Source organism: Zingiber officinale, chromosome 9B (genome assembly GCF_018446385.1).
Source record: "Zingiber officinale cultivar Zhangliang chromosome 9B, Zo_v1.1, whole genome shotgun sequence".
NCBI classification, from domain to species: domain Eukaryota; kingdom Viridiplantae; phylum Streptophyta; class Magnoliopsida; order Zingiberales; family Zingiberaceae; genus Zingiber; species Zingiber officinale.
This window is the reverse complement of record NC_056003.1, coordinates 2,573,169-2,595,010: the sequence shown is the minus strand read 5'-3', so window position 1 is coordinate 2,595,010 and position 21,842 is coordinate 2,573,169. Positions and strand designations below refer to the sequence as shown.

At 36.8% G+C, this 21,842-nt stretch overlaps 2 protein-coding genes across 3 annotated transcripts; one reads left to right on the top strand and one right to left on the bottom strand.

Moving 5' to 3' along the window:
* Positions 1-422: 422 nt before the first annotated feature.
* LOC122022306 (protein EXECUTER 1, chloroplastic-like) lies at positions 423-14,670 on the bottom strand. Of its 2 annotated transcripts, none has more exons than XM_042580266.1 (12): positions 14,071-14,670; positions 13,293-13,409; positions 13,162-13,227; positions 10,557-10,663; positions 5,370-5,448; positions 4,050-4,757; positions 3,424-3,547; positions 3,149-3,318; positions 2,136-2,210; positions 1,979-2,071; positions 1,755-1,892; positions 423-768 (listed from the first exon to the last, which is right to left on the bottom strand). In XM_042580266.1, the coding sequence occupies exons 1-11, from the start codon at positions 14,572-14,574 to the stop codon at positions 1,803-1,805; spliced, it is 2,133 nt and encodes a 710-aa protein (XP_042436200.1). In that variant the 5' UTR covers positions 14,575-14,670; the 3' UTR covers positions 423-768; positions 1,755-1,802. The 2 variants fall into 2 exon arrangements, with proteins under 2 accessions (XP_042436200.1, XP_042436202.1); XM_042580268.1 differs by having other exon boundaries at positions 423-753.
* Positions 14,671-16,857: 2,187 nt separating this feature from the next.
* Positions 16,858-19,439, top strand: LOC122025725 (cytokinin dehydrogenase 3-like). Its single transcript, XM_042584584.1, has 4 exons — positions 16,858-18,115; positions 18,185-18,445; positions 18,518-18,783; positions 18,873-19,439. Exons 1-4 carry the CDS (start codon positions 17,405-17,407, stop codon positions 19,204-19,206), a joined length of 1,572 nt encoding a protein of 523 aa, XP_042440518.1. The 5' UTR covers positions 16,858-17,404; the 3' UTR covers positions 19,207-19,439.
* The last annotated feature ends 2,403 nt before the right edge of the window (positions 19,440-21,842 follow it).

Sequence of the window (21,842 nt, the reverse complement as noted above, 5' to 3'; positions counted from 1 at the left end):
GATTTTTTAATGGTGGAGAAAATAGTAAACTTTTTTACAGAGACTAAATCAAGTTCAAGCCTGAGATCTAAAGCAGTCTTTACGCGGTTTCAAGGAGCTCCTCGAATAACTCAAGCTGGAAATGTCATGATAACCCGAATACTTACTAATGAATGGACGAAGATCCAAGGGAGCGATAAAAGTATTAGAGATTTAAATAGATTAGAAATGATTTTCAATATTTAATAGGATGCTCGTGAGCAGAATTTGATTACTTCACACCTGAATTAAGGCATTACATGGAGCATATTTTCACAGTTATTAAACTGCATTTAATAATGAAGTGTCAATATATTGCCAAAAAACATTTATCTCTCAAACCAAATAATTGATTTAATATGTAGCAAGTTGAATGATCATGCCACCTATATGAACTTGGCATATTAATGGTCGATTGAAATGTAAAATAATTAATGCATGAAAACAGTACAAGAAGCTTTGGAAAGCTTTTACAAAGTAAAACAACTACAAAGAGAATGCGGCTGAGCTGAATTACGTGGTGCTAAGATCATAAATATTTAACTGATAAAATCATTGGTGATTTTTACCAGCTGCAAGCTCAAGTGAAAGGACACAGCAATTGGTGAGCCGCAAAATTGAAGCAGCCGCCATTATGTGTTTGAATAGTTTCCTTGTCAATACCGCAGTCTTATGATGTTGATCAGTTTTGTAGATACTTGGGCCATAGATGCAGGGTAGCGAGATATGAAACTCCTGTGATGTGATTTTCTGCATCATCAGTAATTACACATCGGTCTTCAGTCAAAATTACAAACATTGCATTCTCAGCATCTGATAAGAAATAAATCAACAGAAACTAACAAAACCTTTTTCGTTTTAGATAAACAGAAATTGCAGCAGAAAGAGAGAGTTTGGTGAAGAATATAAAGATTGTATGGCAGTCTTTTACAAAATAAAAGACTTTGCCCACTGGATTTTACAGGTTCCATAGAACCAGCATCTGATTGGGACCAAGAACCATAAATAAATTTCTAAAAGATGATTAGGTCATGACTTGGAATAAAAATCAAATCTGGAAACAACTGGATACAGGTTCCATGGAACCAGCATCTGATTGAGACCTAAAACCATAAAAAACAAAAAAATTAAAAATGTTTACTTCCATGAGACACCATGGTTCAGCAGATTACTAGTCAAATATGAGACAATATAGCGCAACTTAAAAGAAAAAAAAAATGTTCACTTAGGTGCATTTAATGCTTTTAGAAAGTGTGGTAGTCATGCTTTTAGAAAGTGTGGTAGTTATGTAATAAGGTACCAAATAATATACATAGCACTAATTATAATGATAAAAGATTAATAATTGCAACCATCTCGAACCAAATGATATAAATCAAGATGACTCTCAACCGATTCACTTTCTAAAACCATTAAATTTATGTCGCCCTAGTTTCTTCAAGTAAAATGGGTATTTAATCTACTGCATCCTAGCATAAGAATAAAATTCTGTTAGCTTGCACAAGTCCAACTTATAATGTACAATACATTATAGTAGTTCTCCAATCATATTCACCTAAAATATATGCTAGAAGTAAACATAAAAGAACTGTCTCAAATCAATTTACCACTGGTATTAATAGAGAGTCTTAGTCACTTCTGAAAGGAACAAGATAGCCATGACCAAATTTTGTAATTAGAAAACCAATCTTTGATAGAGAGAGAGAGAGAGAGAGAGAGAGCATGATATAAGTTACCATTGTATCTACATTGATCAACATGAACAGACTTCGTATGACACCATCCTAAGCTGGTAGGCTTAACCGATTGAAGAATAAGAAGTGAGATTGTGGCGCCAAGTATACAAAACCAATAACAGGGCCTCCTCTAATGTACTGCACAAGACAATATATATCATTATGAAATAATTTTCAATGTTTTAAGTTGAACATTAAATCAATATCATGATAAACAAACCTACCTTTCCATCAAAAATCACAAGTTCACCATCAACCCATCGAGGATTTTGGAAACCTGGATTAGCTAGCCTCCCTTGTCCTTTATACCTAGCAATCTGATACGGAATAATCTATAAGAATGATTACACCAAGAAACATTAGAATTTATCTGATAATTACCACTCCAAATTCTTCAGGGATTATTCCCTTATGAGGAAGTTGATTTTGCTTGCCAAGTTTTGCACGAAAAGCTACCTGTTGATAGCATGGATGCTTTACATCATATTAGAAATTGTATTTTAACCAGATCAGCACGAGAACAAAATGACCGTGCAATTTGGAGTTATGGCATAATGCATATTTAAGTAAAGTTTTAAAACCCAGACAGGAGGGTAAACATGTCAGCCTCCCAGCATGTAATTTTCTGGTTGAACCAATCAAAAATCCACATGTAGTCCAATCTTCCATCATCTCCTTGGTTTATTGATCATCTAAATAATGTTTTAAAAGTTTTTGTTGGAGTAACAAAGGACAAACTAGATTATGCTGGAATGCTCATCAAAGTTATTAAACAGTATAATTTAAATCATTAAGCATGCAATGCTTCCATATGACAACTTAATCTAAATCAGTAAGCATGTGCCACATGACTCAACAGTGTTATCCCTATGCAATAAAGTGCTTGCCAGTACCACCTAGGTGACCACGCTTCGACAGCTCCTCTAAGGTGCTCTGTGGCAGGAAAGCACTCCGTCCCAGCAACATTTCAATATACATAAAAAAAGAAACAGTTGATGGTTTAAGTTCATTATAAAGTTGCTGACTCTAAATTCACATAATCTATGAGTATCTTCTGTTTGACATCATGGGCATTCTCCCTCACTACACATGTTATAATGCTATGCAACCTCAGTATAGTATTTTTCTGATTATCTTGTACATGAAGGATGGTATTTTTCACGACAATAACTACATTTTGTTCCAAATATTTTTATATAAAATTGTCATCCTTGATGCTTTGCTAGCTTGATGGCTACACCTTGGACAAATAGGACACTTCTTGGAGTGTATAGCACCTATAATAACACTGTAACTAAGAATATCAGGAAGTCTTTACAAAGAATCTTTACAGAAATAAATCTCTTGTAAGTTTCAACATTCACTATCAACTGCAGAAAAGTGATAAGGAATACCTGACCCGCAGGCACAGAAGGATCACCAGTCAGTTTAATAGCTTCAACATATTCAAAAAATTCAAGATCCACATATTTCTCAGATGTACTATCCTCCTGCCACTGTCCATATTTGCGCTTAAGATGGAGGACATTGGAGGTGTACATGCCATGGGAACCAATGTATAGTCCTGAAACAAGATTATACAACCCAATATAAATGACAGAAGATGACAATATCTGAACTATTAACCAGAGCGGGAATAAGAAAAGAATCTTAGCATATTAAGTAATACCACTAAGTGTATCTGAGGTCGATGGTATCTCAATTTGGCTGAATAAAGTTTTTTCAAATAAAGAATGATAGTTCTGTCTGCTGTTGACACTATACTTGATTAGCTCCTGAAGATCTTTCAATACCTGCATCATACACTAGGCCATAAGATGCAACAATAGCAATCAAGTAGAAAACGAAGCTTGGTGATTAAATAAGAGATCTTAATTGTAGACAAAGGTTATAGAGTTTTAAAGAGAGAGTTTTAGAGAGAGAGAGATAATGGTATATTGAGGAACTTAATATAAAAGAGACAATAACATATGATCAAATTATTTCTGTTAAAAAAGACCATCTTGAAATACACATGTATGACAAATCTAACCAATGTAAACTGGATAGAAACAACTAAAACATACCATCTTACCTATGTGTAAACCAGGTAGAAACTACTAAAACATACTATCTTAGCAAAGTTTCATCATAAAATTATAGGTCTAAGGATCTAATATCTCAAATGAGAATTCAGAAGATTCTACAACTTTCAGGCAAAATGACCTTACTCCTTTACAATTTTTGTTCCTTGAAAAACACGTAACAAAATAACAAATGTATACACAGAGATTAGAAGGAAAGGTATATGTTTACCTTCAAACGTATCCCATTTTTATCAGGAATGATTTTAGCAAGCTCAGATGAAAGAAGGTCAGCATTTTTTGTAGCAAAAGCTTTTCTCTTTGAAGCCTGTTTTTTCCTCTCAGTTTTATTCTGGATAGCATCTTGCCCTAAAGTAATTGAAAATGATGAGTTATCTCTTTTCTCTAGCTTTGCTGGAACACGGACTAGATTGGTGGGGAGCACATCAGCAGATGATTTGGGGGTCAAATCACCAATAATGACTTTAAACGATAATTCACTTTTCTCTTCTTGTGCACTTGTAGAATCTCCAGCGCCCATTTCTATCTCTTCAATGTCAGGATTAAGGTCATCTGATTCTGCACTTTCCAACTCTTCGTCACTACTATCTTCGTCACCACCATCCTCCTCCTCCTCCTCCTCCATTATCTGTTCAACAACTTTGGCAATTATGCCCCTGTCCACTTTCCCAGGTGACACCAGTTTTAAAACCCTGACCTTGGAGCCAGGAATTAAATCTCGTAAAACATTCTGGATAATAGAAATGCCATCCATCATATTTAAATCATCATCCCTTCCTTCAACTGTCTTTATATCTTGTGCTTGTAGGCTGTTTTCTCCTTTCAAACCCTCATACGAGTTTAAGCTGTTGAAACCAGGTTTTTCCTCACAGTTACTTGTTAAATCTTCAGAACCTTCAGCTTTTTGAAAATATACCACCTAACAAAAGCATGCCAAATAGCTCAATTTAATCTAAGCAATTGAGGATCCAACTCAGCAGAAGTGCCATTTATTGTCATGTCAGCCTCACTTTAATAAAATAAATAAGGGGTAAACATTCCCCTTCAGCTCCTTCAGAGCCTCATCCCCCTCGGGAGGAGTTATGTCATTTAGAAAGGACATTCGAATCGTATGTGGCTCCTCAGCCCCCAGTCGCCACTCATTCAAAAAGCCTGAATGCCTCCCTCCAGGGTGCCAGGGGCGAGTCAACGAAAAGCAGCTAAACAAGGAATATGACTGAATGAAAATAAATTGAGTGCCTAGATTTTGACAGCCTTACATCGTGGTCATAAGAATATAATAATATCACTTGAGTTCCAAAAAAGATTTCATGTGTTACAAATCCCAGTAGACATTCTTAGTATTAACTTGGATGAGGAGGAAGAAGTGAGAAAGAGAATGAAATCATAATGCATATTTACATAAAAAGAGGAATATGTGTTTTTTTTTTCTCAATCGCCGCTCATTATCATATTGTATGTTTAGAATAAATTGCATCAGTTATTAAACACTGCTAATTAAGTTACAAATTGTAATCTACTTGTAATGTACCTGTTGTCTGTAATCTCCATCTGTGTTGATGAAGAAAATCTCAAAGAGAGGAAAACCCACCTTGCCACTGGCTAGCTGTCTGAAAATATACAAGAGCCCTTGAGCAATACAGCAAACAAACAAATCCAATGCAGAAACCTATAACGAAGTATCTAAAAGGGAAAACATAAATATGTAGCCCCTACACAAAATTTAGCATGTAAACGTACATACTAAATATTATATACAATGCATAAAACCTTGGAACCAAATAAAAAAAAAATAAAAGCACCAAATATGCCTATCATCACATTAATACGAAAACTTGGTCCAAAACACAAGCATGCTACTCAAGAACAATATTAAAATAATATAAAAGCACCAAATATGCCTATCATCACTTCAATAGGAAAGATTGGTCCAAAACACAAGCATACTACTGAAGAACAATCTCAAGATTCATTGGCTTAGAAACGGCCGCATTTTCTCAATGAATTACTCTAAAAAAACCAAACTAACAAGTTTTATTAGTGCAATTATAACCAGTTCTTCATGAAACTCAGGTAGCTTAATGAGAAATAAGGTATTTGTAGAAAATTTCAGACAGCATTGTTGAAGTGATGCCTGAATGAAGCACAAATCAGTACAATTTGTAGATACATACAGTAGTAAATAATTTTGCCTACACTAACCTGAACCACTTTTGTAGCCTGACCAGTTTGCTTGTGGTTCTCGACTCCATGCTTTATAAAGGAGTGTAACCACCTTATGCATTACTTGTAACAATTCTGATAAGAATTATTCACTCCTACTTGCTGTGAACTAAGCTACACCCTTGCTAAACCATGCAAAATCTATGTTCAAGATTTTAGATTACGTTTTTCAGTGTTTCTTTTTTTTTCACTTACATCCTGCTGTGGATCAACCCTAAGAAAACTTAATACTGACAGATTTAAATGGGGAGCAATTGGATCGACAGTTTAACTTCTCAACTTAAAGATGGAAACAACATTATGAAACATCATTTAAAAAATCATGCAAAATGTGTGGAATCAATGCCTAAGCCTCAAAATTTATTTTCCAGAAGTAACAGAAGGAAGAAACTTGTCTTGTAGAAACCCATTATCCAGTCATCAAATCACTAATAGAAATCACAATTCTGTAGATTGTCATATTTAAAGTAAGAAGTATTTCTTTAGCCTTGTCACTATTGAGGAATAAGTGAATTTAGAGTTTTTCCTTATTTGAGAGACTACACTAGTTCCCACAGGTCAACTAAATCCCGCATCAAGCTTGATCGCGGCATAGTTATTTTTGTGTGTGATCAAATAACTAGTCATTCCTTTGCATTTGTTTGGTCTTCTGTATCCAAAAAAAACCCTGTCATTTTGATGATAATTTAAACTGTAAATTGATGAGGGTGTAAAATAAATCATTTTTCTTTCTCAAATGCAATCTGTTTCTTAGTATGGCATGCATGTTAGACCTAGTAATTGAGAAAGGTTATGAATTATGATCCATGTGGGTGATCTACAATGCAAATCCATATATCTACATGGTGGATGACTACATATGCACTAGGTTGTCTAACTATGACTGCATATAAAGAAACTGTAGCCAGGCTGTATAATCACAAGACAACTACGTATGATGCATATGAACTGCATTTTAAAATGATGACAAGATTTATCTATTACCGAATTTCAGCTAGTCTTGTCAGCCAACTCGTAAATCGGGTCACTAATTTAAGTGAAATTATATTTGCACTAAAACTCCGCCCATGATGACCGGTCATGGCCGGTCCCAAGCCCGGATAAAGGAGGAGGGTTGCGTTAGATTGCCAGCCAGCGTCAAACTATGGCAAATATTTCATGAATGAATCCATTAAACTATTGTGCTAATACTAGGTTGTTCCCCGGAAGGAACGCGTTGCAGGGTCCGACTGTAACGTCTCGGCAAGGACCGCTACATCTCCAGAACTCGGGTGTAGTGATAAATATGCAAGAGTTCACGTTACAGGGTCCGACTGTAACGTCTCAGCAAGGACCGCTACATCTCCATGAGAACTTGGGTGTAGTGTTAAATAGGCAAAAGTTCTCACACCATAGATTAGATAAGAACAAATATGATAGGAAAACTAATAATCTAAGGTTTGGAACATGGAACATAGGAACTCTCACTGGTAAATCAATGGAGGTAGTAGATATGATGATTAGGAGAAAAATTAACATTTTATGTGTACAAGAGACAAAATGGACAGGTGAGAAGGTAAAGATGATAGAGAACTCGGGTTTTAAGTTATGGTACACGGGAAAGAGTAAAACAAGAAATGGAGTGGGTATTATTGTAGATAGTTTGTTAAAGGATGAAGTTGTAGGAATAGTTAGAAAAGGGGATAGAATGATAACCCTTAAGATAATAGTGGCGAAAGAAACTATGAACATAATTAGCGTATATGCACCACAAGTAGGATTAGATGAAGCTACCAAATTAAGGTTTTGGGAGGACTTAGATGAAATATTACAAAATATTCCACCAAATGAAAGGATTTTAATAGGAGGTAATCTAAATGGGCATGTCGGAGTAAAAAATGAGGAATATGAGAGAGTACATGGGAGTTATGGGTTTGGAACGAGGAATGAGGAAGGGAAAACTATATTAGATTTTGCGATAGCATATGACCTTATATTAGCTAATACGTTTTTTAAGAAAAGAGAAGAACACTTAGTCACATTCAAAAGCGGGAATAATAGATCGCAAATTGACTTTCTTATGGTTAGGAAGAAGGATAGAATTTGTAAAGATTGCAAAATCATCCCTGGAGAAAGCTTAACTACCCAACATAGGGTAGTAGTATTGGATATACGCCTCAAACATAGTATCAATAGAAAGAAAATATATACAATTCCTAGAATTAAGTGGTGGAAGTTAAAGGATGGGAAACAACATATATTTAAAGAGAAGGTAGAAGTACAAACATTAGGTGAAATATACGATGACTCTAATACAACATGGGATAAGATGGTATCAAAGTTGAAAATAGTAGCTAAGAGTGTCCTCGGTGAGTCAAAGGGGCATGCACCGCTAAGTAAAGAATCTTGGTGGTGGAATGAGAAAGTACAAGAGAAAGTGAAGGAAAAACGAATAGCTTATAAGGAATTATATATTTGTAAGAACGAGGAAAACTTAAAAAAAATACAATAGCCAAAAAAGAAGCTAAAAAAGTAGTGAGTGAAGCAAAAAATGAAACTTTTGAACGGTTATATCAAAAATTGGATACAAAAGAAGGGAAAGAAACATTATTGAATAGCTAAAGTGAGAGAAAGAAAAACAAGAGATCTTAGCCAAATAAAATGTATTAAAGATAAATGTAATAGGGTATTAGTAAATGATGGGGAAATAAAAAAGTGGTGGAAGAGGTATTTTCATCAACTTTTTAATGAAGGTTTAGGTGACCAACTTAACTTAGGTAATTTAATTAGGTCAAATGAGCATAGGAATTTTAATTTTTATCGTAGAATTCAAACTTCAGAAATAAAACAAACTTTAAATGAGATGCACAATGGAAAAACCGTTGGACCAGATGATATTCCGATAGAGGTATGGAAGTGCTTAGGGAAACAAGGTATTGAATGCTTACAAAATTATTTAACATGATATTGAAAACAAAAAAAATGCATGAGTAATGATGGGTAAGTACTCTAGTTCCCTTATATAAGAACAAACGAGACGTAGAAAATTGTACAAACTATAGGGGTATTAAACTAATAAGTCATACCATGAAATTCTGAGAAAAAATAATAGAAAAAAGATTAAGGAAGGAGATCGAAAATCAATTTGAGTTAATGCCTGGAAGAGCAACAATTGAAGCTATGCATCTTCTCAAGCAATTAATTGAAAAGTATCAGGAGTAAAAACAAGATCTACATATGGTATTTATTGACTTAGAAATATCTTATGCTAAAGTCTCAAGAGAAATTATACAGAGAATTTTAGAAAAGAGAGGTATTAGCGTAACATATATTGAACTAATTAAGGATATGTATGAGAATTTAACGACTAGAGTGAAGACTCCGAGCAAATTAACTGAAGCATTTCCAATAAAGATAGGGTTACAGCAAGGATCAGCTCTAAGTCCCTATCTTTTTACATTAATTATGGATGAACTCACTGCACACATTCAAGACACAGTACCGTGGTGCATGTTGTTTGCAAATGATATTATTTTGGTAGATAAGACACGTGAAAGAGTAAATGCTAAGCTAGAATCTTGGAGGGAAACATTAGAAGGGAAAGGTTTTAAGCTTAGTAGATTAAAGACGGAATATATGGAATTTAAGTTTAGCAATATTAGAAGTAATGAAACAATTGTTAAGATAGGAGCGGACGAGTTGTCTGGAACCGAGAGATTTAAATATTTAGGATCATTTTTACAAAATGATGGATGGATTGAGAGAGATGTCTTACATAGAATACAAGTAGGATGGGTGAAATGGAGGGGAGCGTCAAGTGTTTTATGTGACCGTAAAGTACCTCTTAAACTTAAAGGTAAGTTTTATAAAACCGCAGTTAGACCTGCTATGTTATATGGAGCTGAATGTTGGGCTATGACTCGAGCACATGAGCAGAAGATGAGAGTTGCAGAGATGAGGATGTTAAGGTGGATGTGTGGACATACGAGGATGGACAAAATAAGAAATGAGAGCATTAGAGAGAAAGTAGGAGTTGCATCTATTGAGGAAAAACTCAGAGAGACACGTTTAAGATGGTATGGACATGTACTTAGACGACCAATAAATGCTCCAGTTAGGCGATGTGAAACTATGATAAACATGCATATAAAACGAGGAAGAGGAAGACCAAAAAAAACTTGGTTAACAATAATAAAACAAGATAAAATTTATTTAAATATAGATGATGATATAATAGGAGATAGAGCTCAATAGCGTAAAAGGATTCATACAGCCGACCCCACCTAGTGGGAAAAGGCTTGGTTGTTGTTGTTGTTGTGTATATTTGCACTAATAGCAATCCTCCAATATTTTCTTAACTAGCCAATTCCAATGTGAGAGAACCAAACAAAACTATAAAGTATGAACAGAAATATCTGTTACTAGACTTGACATACATATAATCTGAAATAAAACAATTTTCAAAATTTTAGATGCATTATTTGGTTTTACAAAAAATTGGCTGTAGATAATACACCTGGGACTGTAGCTTCTTGCTACATATCTTCCATACTCCGGGGTTATGCATATAATCCGACCATATGGATCAGTACCATCTTCGGAAATGCCAGCCCACCAACCAACCTGCATGTCTTTTAATGTTAGACATCAATTTCCAGCATTACTCTTAACTTGAATGAGAAGATCTCTCAGTGTAAAATAGAAACAATTCCAGAAATTTCCAAAATAAAGACAAACATAAAGTATATTTGAATTAAATCATTCAATATCACAAAAAATGTAGAGTAAATGGTAATAAGAAGTTCAAATGTAATACATTTTTATAATATATAAGTTAAAAATGTAGACAGTTAATGATTTTCTTCTGTGTTTCATAATTAGTTTAACCAAACACTTTTTTCTTCTGCATCACTTCAATGTCAAATGGCATGAACAAAGCTCAAAAATCAATTTTCTAAAAATGAATTATTTATTTTTGCTTACTCAACCAATATTATAGGACAGATATTGAAATATGAAAGATCTCCCTACACACCATATATGCAACTTAATTGAATATGACTTTCCTACAAAATCAAATATGTAATTTAGTTTTAATTACTATAAATTGAGCATCTGATTCTCTTTATTTCCAGTTAAGACAGGATAGCCTGAATTTTAAATATCCATACAATTGAGACCTTTGGTACATTTACCACATGAAAATGCTCCTTTCAATGAGTGTTTGGGTTCAGTCATCTACAAAATTTCCTATCGGCTTCTATGTACAGTATTCCTATGAATTGAGTGGGAAATAGGCTTACTCACATACGTATTATGTAAGGAGATTGAAGCTCAAGTCGAACATTGGCAGTGTAATCCAATTCCAGCCAGTATGCAGGTCCAGCTTCGTTAAGTTGAGTAAGATTTATGGCGTTTGGTTCTCTCCTAGGAATCAGAATGGGAATGGATATGGGTATCATAGTATTATGGAATGAGAATGGGTATGAGCTTGGGTATCATTCTTAAAAATAATGTTTAGTTAGTTGAATATTTTCAATCGAAATGAACCTAAATTTTCTTTTTTACCCCTAGAGGAAAATAAGAGAAAAAATTATATGGGAGGAAAAGTTGAATGTGAGAGAAACATATAATGAGAGACAAAGTGTGATGGGAGAGAAAGTGTGATGGAAAAAATAAAGAGAGAGAAAGTATGATGAGAGAAATTGAGGAGAGAGTGCATGATAGGAGAGATTGAGAAAAGAAAAAGTATGATGAGAGAGAAAGTGTGTTGAGAGAGAAAGAGTAATGGGAAAAAATGAAGAGAGAGAAATTATGATGAGAGAAAATGAAAGATTGAGGAGAGTGAAGTATGATGAGAGAGAAAGTGGGTTGAGAGAGAAAGAGAGATGGGAAAAATGAAGAGAGAGAGTATGATGAGAGAAAATGAGAGATTGAGGAGAGAGATAGTGTGCTAAGAAAGAAAGTGTGATTAGAGAAAATGAGGAGACAAAATGTGATGGGAGAGAATAAAGAGAGAGAAAGTGTGATGAGAGAAAATGAGGAGAGAATGGTAAGAGAGATTGAGGAGAGAGAAAGTATGATGAAAAAAATGAGGAGAGAGTGTGTAATGGGAGAGAAAATGTGATGAGAGAGAATGAAGAGAGAGAAAATGAGGAGAGAGTGTGTGTGATGGGAGAGAATATAGAGAGAAAATGGTAGAGAATGTGTGATGAGAGAGAATGAGAAGAGAGAAAGTATGTTGAGAGAGAAAATGTGATGATAGAATGAGTGAGAACAAGGAGAGAGAGTGTGAAAAGAAAGAAAAATTGAACAAATATACTAAGGGTATTTTTGTCCAAAACTTAATTCACATTCGTATTCCATCAAAATCCAAGGGAGGGGGTGGGTTTTATCCATACCTAAATTTTTGGGTTTCATTTCAAAATCTTAATTCCATTCCCATCAACCAAATACAAGGTTTGAGAATGAATCCATTCCCTGATTCCTAAACCCCTAAACTAAACGCCACCTAAATATATATTCTGCAGATGATGAGGTGAGCACAAATTAGTGAATCAATTTACTATCTCCAACATTTTTGCTTTATATTAACTGACCAATTCTGATGTTTATCTTGTGACACCATAATTTAAAGTCCTCAACCCCCACTTGCAATATGACATGCTCCCAAATTCAAATTAAACATAAACTATAAGGTAGATCTAATATACAACAAAAGCACAATTTAACACCAATCCGTGTGAGCTAATCCTTTCCAAGCTCAGTTGGATCTGATCATCTGAATGCTAGGTTAAGTTGACAAAGTCCTAAAGTCTACAATAGCAATGTAACAGAAAGAAACTTTCAAAACGTTTACTAAGTTTATTAAATCAACATCACCATAAAAGTGCAACTACCAGCTATTTTGCATGGGAACCCTCGGAAAATTTATATAGATCGTCAATATTTCAATCAGTATATAAGAATTGGCAGCCACTGTTATAGCCTTGCATATAGCACAATGAATAAAGCTCAATGGAGTGAATAGCTTCATGTAGCTGAAACCAAAAAATTGGGACAAGCATAGCTTAATGAAGATGATGTAAGAATTGTCAATAAGTTAATTCCAATAAACTGACCAGTCCTGCCCCAACATGATCACGAATGAAAGCTGCATCGTTGTATCGCTCTTCCTCTATAGCTCTCTGTAGCAACAAGAGTGCTTAGAATATAAATTAAATACAATAAGTGCATAAGACAAGTTTCATACATTCATAATAGTCAATGCTGCTCCAACAATATCTTTTTTTGTAGCACCAGTTATGGCCAACTTCAGCTTTGCAGCTCCTCCATAATCCTCTCTTGAAATAGCCTCATTCAATTGTGACTGAAATAAGGCCATCACATAGCATGAAACTATCAGCAAAACTAAAGCCACAGTGGTATGAACAAAATTGTACACTAGAACATAATAAACTTGACTCTAACAAGAGGAAATCAAGTTTGGTATATTCAGTTAAGCTTCAACTTCTAATTTAGTGGTGTTGTTTGTGCTACTCCCTTTGGGCATAACAAGCCAGTGTGACCATGGTCCAAAACTTCGACCAAGACTGATTTTACCTGCCAGTTGATGGCCTATACCATGTGAATCATTTTCAAATAACCTTTACAAACCTATAATAAGATCTGAACTGACATAGACATAAACCAAATTGTGCCGACTATACCAACTTTATGGATCAATATACCTGTTAGTACAGGCTGATATCATTTCAACTCGTCCCAAGGAGGGGGGTTACACAGTATAAGTTATTTTATACTTATTAACCCAAACATTTCTTATCTGATTCCCTCGCTCTTTACAATATTCCACTCAAATGGCTGATTCTCTTAATTGATTAATCACAAGCGGATGCACAAGACGACTGACAATGAAATAACCATGTAATTGAACATAAAAGTAAAACAGTTTTCTTTATAAATAAATATTAACCCACCCAACTCCACCACCAATCTGAAAACATCAATCGAAGACTAGAAGATTTTACCTTTAAGACGGAAGCAAGTTTCTCGTGTTCTTCAATCTCCATAAAATGCAGCTTCCACCTCTCCCAATCCCAATCCTCCCCATTTTCCTCGACCGCAGTCACCTTCTTCTCCTCCTCCACAATATCCTCCTTTCCCGCCTCCGATGCAACCACCCGCAATCCATTCTTGGACGAATAATTGCGGTACGCAGCCACCACCTCGTCCCACCTCTTAGCCGCGCCACGAACGACCCCCTCGATGAGCGAGTCCCAGCTCATAGAGGAAGATCCATCTTTTGAGGAGGAACCTTCCTCGCTCTCACCCGACGAGGTGCTGTTGTGGCAGAAGCAGAGGAAGGGGCTTGGCGGAGACCTAGAAGGGCCGACGTGCTTGAGCCTGGGGAGTAGGAAGAACTGCGGCTGGGGGAGGTACGCCGGTACTTTTCTGAGGAATTTGGAGGATTCACGGTCGATGTAAGCGGCCGACGACGGCGGTCGGAAGCGCGCGGAAGGAATCGAAGCCATTCTGCTTCAGTCAGCCCTTCGATGACGGAGAGAGTGAGAGAAAGCAAGCGAGTGGATTAGATTAGACAGCGTGTGGAAGACCGCACGTCGCCACGAACTCTTCTGTTTTTTGGGCTCGTTATAGGGAAGTAAGTGCAGCGCATTTATCGATTATGAAAATGGCCCATTTGTATCCTCAGCCCAAATTCTTCGATACGTTTTGTGGCCTGTTTACTACAAAGGACGTCACAGTGACAAAATGGAAAAGTAAAAAGAAAAAAAAAATCAATTGATGTAAAATAAACATAGATTTTCATTGGTAGAAAATTAAGAAAGTGTTCCCTATTATTAATATCGTCAAAAGAGTCCACTTTAAAAATAAAATGAAAATGAAAACAACGTCTCTCATCTATAGTTTTTTTTTATCTAAAATACTTTTTACTCCACCTTAGAATTGTTTCGATCAAAATTGCATCACTTTAAAACTGATTTGATCAAAAATATATATATTTTAAAAATATTTTTGGTCAAAATAACTCTAATATTGAAGCTGTTCTGACTAAAACAACTCCGCTTTGGAATTGTTGGAGTCAAAATAGCATCAATTTTGAGTTTTTTTAATATTCAGTAATTTTATAAAACAAAATTAGTCTTTAATTGGTCCTTCAATATTGATTAATCTCCTTTTAGCTTCTTAACTTCTTTCACTTCAAGCATGTCATCAGCATGGACAAGTGAGCTCCACGGATTATTAGGGCGAGTACTTGGCATAGGCAAAATATATTGCCCTCTTTGAAGGAGTAACTTAATATGATCCTTTGAATTTTAAAGAGATATAATTGTTAACTTAAAATTTAGAATCAAGGTTTGTCAAGTCATATATATGTAGAATTTAAAGAATTATATTTATTATTGGGAGTCCATAACTACTAAGTTTCTGGCCAAAATCTATCCTTTAGATCCTCATCCTAGCCTCTGAATATATTTTCAATATTGTTTAATAATTTTTATTTTTATGGTACTGAGAGTAATTTTTGTATTTCTAATATATATGGGTGGTTTGTTCTGTTTTGGTAATTTCAATTATCTATTAAGAATTTTTTTTCAAGAAGGATCTATTTTTTTCTATAATAAATTGAGATATATATATATATATATATATATATATATTAAAAAAATTTAATTTAAAGTAGTTAACTATAGGAAAATCCATCCTTTATTATTAACAAAGTTTTATTTTTTAACAAACAGTCAATTAATTTATTGTACAAGGTTACCATTCGTATTTTCTCCTTAATTTAGTTTTTCTTATCAGCCGCATGATGATTATTATCCAGATCAAATATATCTTAAGATTATCATGATCATCCGATAGATATAGAGACGCGGGAGATTATTTTATACAAAGGATCCGAACCAAATTTACTATCCTATCGCAACGTGGGCCGGAGCGACGGGCCATTCGGATGAACATCATCATCTTTATTTAATTTTATATTATTTTTTTTGCCACATCACCGTGGACAAGTGATTGAATATGACTTCGTTGACTGACTGACTGACTGAATCTCGAGGATATCTTTATAAGGCTTGCTACTTTTTCTTTCTTTCCTGATTCAAACAGATATCATGACTAGTATGCCTTTTAAACTCACGGGGACGTTGGCAACTCGCGAGAGGAAGTCCAAATGCTCGATCTAAATCTCGAATCTTTCCCTCTGCCAAATCTCATTTTAGACGCACGTGGCAAAAGTGGCTCTTTCCTAAAAGTTACCGCAAGTCAATTCTTAACCGGAAAGATATTGACACGCCAAGGAATCTTGTTGATCAGTAATCTGATGGTTAGATGGTCAATCAAGCTAACTGTACTTTTGCAAAGTGGATAATCTACTTAATACAATCTTTTAACTCTTATTATTTTAATCTAGCTATCACGAAATATTAATTCATAACTCTTATTATTCTAGCTCATTCATTGAATTATTCTTCGGGGTGTAGAATAATTGCGAATCAGTCATCATTCAGAGCAAGAAAAGCTTAATTTTACAGAGTTTTGTTTCGAGCTCGATCGCAAGTGTCGATCGTCCATGCATGCGTGGCTTTATCCTGGAACCATGTTCGGGGAGGACCCAGAGAAGGAAGTGCTCTGAGATACTAAAAATCTTGTTCTGACAATGACTGAAATTAATCAAAAATTCCTGCAGAGTTAGCTTTGAGTACACTACTGCTCTACTGTGATGACTTCTGCCTCTCTTCAATGATGATTCCTTAGATCAGCCAGCCAGCCAGCCTTTCAGAAAGGGAGTATATGCTGAATTCAATTTGGCCAGAGAGGGAGAGAGACAGTCTACCGCAAGCAACAAATGTGGCAGACATATTTCCAGTTGGCTGGTGCAAATCTACTGCAAATCATTTTGCCCCATCAATCAGACGTAGACTCCCACTGCATAAGCCACCAAAAGAATGGTCTCCGGTGAGGAACTGAAGTGACCACTTTGAATTCAGTCGGCATCAGATGCCACAATCGCACAAAAATGGGTGGTGGAAGAAGCCAAGCAGGCAGCACTGACATTGAGCCAGCAACTGAGTCAGCCAGTGTGTATATGAATGCAGGCCCCGTTAGATTTCAGGTCACTGCTTGAATTGTATATAATCTTGCCTTCCATAAATGTAAAACCCTCATTGGATTGAGGTGAGATCTGAGCTTTTGCCCTTTCCATAATCAGAAGAATTCTGCTTTTGAACATATAAAGTGAGGCCTTGCTGCTGCTTCCTATCTTTGCCCTTCCTTCTGTGTCTTCTCTTGGTGGGTACAAGCTTCAACTTGTTTGTAAGAGTACAAGTTGCTTGAATGGAGATGACTCTGTTTTGTGCCAGAATCAACATCCTAATTCTGCTTCTCGCTCTCTGTTCTCCGTGCAAGTTCATCCAGAGTCCCATCGACTTGGGCCCCTTGAATTTCCTCCAGAACGCAAACACAGCATCCATGGACTTCGGAAGAATTCACTTCAACTCCCCCTCGGCGGTTCTCAGACCCAAGTCCCCCGAAGACATCTCCCTCCTTCTCCGCTTCGTCTCCGGCTCTTCCTTCAGTAAGGTTACAGTTGCAGCAAGAGGAGCTGCGCACTCCATCTATGGCCAAGCCCAAGCACTCGATGGCATAGTCATTGAGATGGACGCCCTACCTTCCAGTATACGAGTTCACAGAAAGGGAGAAGCGGAAGCTGATGGCGTCTCTTATGCTGATGCCAGTGGCGGAGCACTGTGGGTTGAGCTTCTGGAGGAGAGCCTGAAGCATGGGCTGGCTCCAAGGTCATGGACTGATTACCTCTATCTCAGTATTGGTGGCACTCTCTCCATTGGTGGCATCAGTGGACAAACTTTCAAGTACGGCCCTCAGATCAGCAATGTCCTCCAACTGGACGTGGTGACAGGTAAAGGAGAGGCTATAACTTGCTCCCCCACCAAAAGTTCAGAGCTTTTCTATTCAGTTCTGGGTGGTCTAGGCCAATTTGGCATCATAACAAGAGCAAGAATCCTTCTCCAAGAAGCTCCAGAGAAGGTGAGGTCGAGAAACTCATCGGCTGTGTTCTCTGTCTGTGTGCGATTTAATCTTTATTTTGGTGATTAGGTGAAGTGGGTGAGAGCATTCTATGACGATTTCCAGACCTTCGCCGAGGACCAAGACCTCCTGATCTCGACACCAGACTTGGTGGACTACGTCGAAGGCTTCATAGTTATCAATGAGCAATCCCTCAAAAGCTTCTCCACTGCCTTCCCTGCTCACCTGCACTTCGCGCCAAAGTTCCACAGTGAAGGCAGCTCCAAGGTCTACTACTGCATTGAGTACGCTGTCCACGATCACAGTTCCAAGGACATCGACACAGAACAGGTCACTATTAGTGCACTGCTAATTAACTAAGGTGCTTAATGGACTAAAGGACAATCAGTGGTGTTTTTTCAGGTGGTACTGGAGGAGCTCTCGAGGCAGATGAGGCACTTGCCGTCGCAGGTGTACACTGTGGAGGTCTCCTACTATGACTTCCTCAACAGGGTTAGGATGGAGGAGCTGAGCCTGAGGAGTGTGGGGCTCTGGGAAGTGCCCCATCCTTGGCTCAACATGTTCGTGCCCAAGTCCGGAATCAATGAGTTCGTTGACTTGCTCTTGGAGAACATTGCAACAGAGGAATTCGAGGGCCCTGTCCTCATATACCCACTTTTACGGGACAAGTAAGAGTAAAAACTACTTCTTTAACTCTTCAATTCTCATCCTATCGATTAAAAGTGAAGAAATTTTTTCATTTTTGACGCTTGTTCAGGTGGGATGCAAACACATCAGTCGTGCTGCCGGACGCCGACGACGACCAGGTGATATACATCGTCGGCATGCTCCGGTCGGCCAACCCGGCCAGCTGCCCGGCTGCCTGCCTGCAGAGCCTCCTCCAAACCAATCGCCGCATCGCCGGCGCGGCATCCAGAGTCGGAGCCAAACAGTACATACCGCACCACTCCTCGCCCGCGGGTTGGTCGGAGCACTTCGGCCGGCAGTGGGACCGGTTCGCCGCGCGCAAAGCCCGGTTCGACCCGCTCGGCATCTTGGCGCCTGGGCAAGGAATATTCTCCAGAAGGTCTATCTCTATCTCTTCCTTGTAGCGAGCAGGAAGAAGATAGCAAAGGAAGAACAGAACAAGTCAGGAGCCTGTTTTTATATCAGCAAGACAGCAACAGAACCTACAGGCTCAAGATAGGAGATGGTCCTCACTCCTAGGAGAAATGATCCTGAGTGGTCAGGATGGTCGATCGGATCACTGTAGGGCATGAATATGCCATAGTGGATTTGTATATATTTCTGAACTAATGGAGGATCATTAAGATTTTTATTTTAACTGCGACTTGTTTATTATAGTATGATTTTGGTTGAGACTTTAGTGGGTGTGCATGGCTTTCTAGGTAGATTCAGGATCACAAAAGCAAATCTGTTGGTCGAGTGCATGGATTCAGTTACTGCAGGTGGTGCATGATCGACATGAACGGCACCTTGCATTGTACACAGACGCACTGTTTACACAGTCTCTGGAGTTGATTTCTCTTGGGCAAGGTCATACTCTTGCCAGATAGGGCACACATGACACTGCACTGCATGTGGAGATGCATGGCCACGTACCCCACTGGCTATATATAGCCCTGTGTGCTTCATCGCCATGTGCAGCTGTAATTTCAGTCACGTATCCGTCTTCTCATGGTCATGGAGCCAACCACTGTTGCATGGCAGCTTCAAAACGTGAATCGATTGTTGGAGCAAATCTCAAACGATAAAGATGAAAGATTGCATGATCATTTCATGAGCAGTTCTTCTACCCGATATTATGAAAGCACTGAAGCAACAGAGAAGATTTTTTTTTTCCTTCTGAAACATGAGGGCTGTTCAGGCAGTACTCGAGCTGAATGCAATCTGCAGTAGTTAGTATGTCGATCCACTTTTAGGTAGAAGTGACTTAGATTTTAACGCTAAGTTACAGCTGACAGAAACTCTGCATGCGCGGGGAAGAAGTGTAAGCTCATGTTAAACCTGTCACATAAAAAAGAGAGATGGATATATTCGTTGTCTGTTCTGGTATTGTCTATATCATACTAGCAAAAGGAGAATACGTTTGTCTTCATCGTCTTTGTCAATCCGTTCCAAGACCAATACGGAAAAAATAAATCATGGATAACTACTAATCTTTGGAATAATGATTAACACATATAGGAGATATTTACTTCGATTTTGTCAAAATTTGAACTCCAAATCTTATGATGACAAATCTCATATGCTAATCACTAGATTGTCTCGAAAGGAGTATATTATCTATATCATGACATATGCAGATGACAACAACTACAATTAATCATCAATTATCTCCTTACTGATTTTGATCAGGGTACACAACAACGCAACTATATACCTAGATGAGGGGTTGGCAACGTTGACATAAAAAACACATGAGAAAACAAAAAAATGGTGATGAAACACACGTCTCGACAAGATCATGACAAAGAGCAGAAAATGGACTGCTATGAATGTGGATACGTGGGTTATTATTTTTAATTGGTGGATTTAATGGTAATTGTGCCTATAAGCCTCAATCGAATGTATTAAAATAATCTAATTTTAAATTGATTAGATTTTCTACTATTGAATGTGAATTTAATATATAGGATATTTTAGTCCGATTTGTTATTATCATAGTAAATCAGAATATCTATTAAAGATATATGTCTCCAAGGGGTTAGAGTATCTAATTCCTTCATTCCCTATTAATGAAGGTTTACAGTGTCATCATCCTTGTTGGGATTCAATTAAGACTAGTAGTCATCTGTGATTTACCTCCTCTGTGTTAACCCTGGGACGGATTGGCGGAGACGCTGAGGGCGAGCGTATTCGCCTTTTGTCACAATTATTGGGATTCAATTAAAATCCCACATTGAAAAGATTTAGAAAATATCATGGAGTTAAAAAGATGTAGAATATCTCCATTAGTATGAGGTCTTTTTGGTATAACCCAAGAACAAAGTCATAAAAATCTAGGTCCAAAGTAAATAATATCATGTCATTGTGGAGATATATATACATCTTTTAGGCATAACAAATGGTATTAAAGATATGTGGACATCCTTTGGACATGCACAACAACCCTAATTCTTTTGGAAGACATTCCTCTCGCTTTCTTGTTGTTATGTCATGTTCTATGTTGAAACAAAGATCCATACTTACTGTTGTGTTTTTTATATCGAGTTCTTATTCAATTTCTAGAGATCATATGACTTAGGTTTTATAACTTCCATTAATTGGTATTAGAGCTAAGACTCTATTTCTTCGATTTCATGGTAATAAAGTTTGGTTTTTCGACGATAAATTAATGTTTGCGCTAGATAAAGTTTTCCAAGTATAAACCATGATTGATTGTCAAAAATTTTTGTTAAGAAAAACTAGGAAAGACTAAGATCTTCTAGTTTTTCATGATTTTCAAGAAGAACACAAAGAACAACAGTGAATCGTTGCCATCTTTGAGAAGAATCATCATGTTCGATCTAATTTTATATCAAATTACGATGGTATAATCTATTGTCTTGGTCGGGCAATCGATTGCCAAATCTTAAATTACGAACATAACCATTAGGAATTAATTGACTTAATCGATCAGTTGGTATTGAGATTTAATCAAAGTCTCATATTGGAAAGATTTGGGAAAGATCATGAGTTTAAAATGATGTATGATATTTCCATTGGTATGAGGCCTCTTGGTTAG

Coding starts and splice junctions, on each gene's coding strand:
- LOC122025725 (XM_042584584.1), top strand. CDS start 17,405: ATGGAGATGACTCTGTTTTGTGCCAGAATCAACATCCTAATTCTGCTT. Junction 18,116..18,184: donor TCCAAGAAGCTCCAGAGAAG/GTGAGGTCGAGA, acceptor TTTGGTGATTAG/GTGAAGTGGGTGAGAGCATT. Junction 18,446..18,517: donor AGGACATCGACACAGAACAG/GTCACTATTAGT, acceptor GTGTTTTTTCAG/GTGGTACTGGAGGAGCTCTC.
- LOC122022306 (XM_042580266.1), bottom strand. CDS start 14,574: ATGGCTTCGATTCCTTCCGCGCGCTTCCGACCGCCGTCGTCGGCCGCT. Junction 3,548..4,049: donor AAAATGGGATACGTTTGAAG/GTAAACATATAC, acceptor TGTATGATGCAG/GTATTGAAAGATCTTCAGGA. Junction 3,319..3,423: donor GACCTCAGATACACTTAGTG/GTATTACTTAAT, acceptor ATCTTGTTTCAG/GACTATACATTGGTTCCCAT.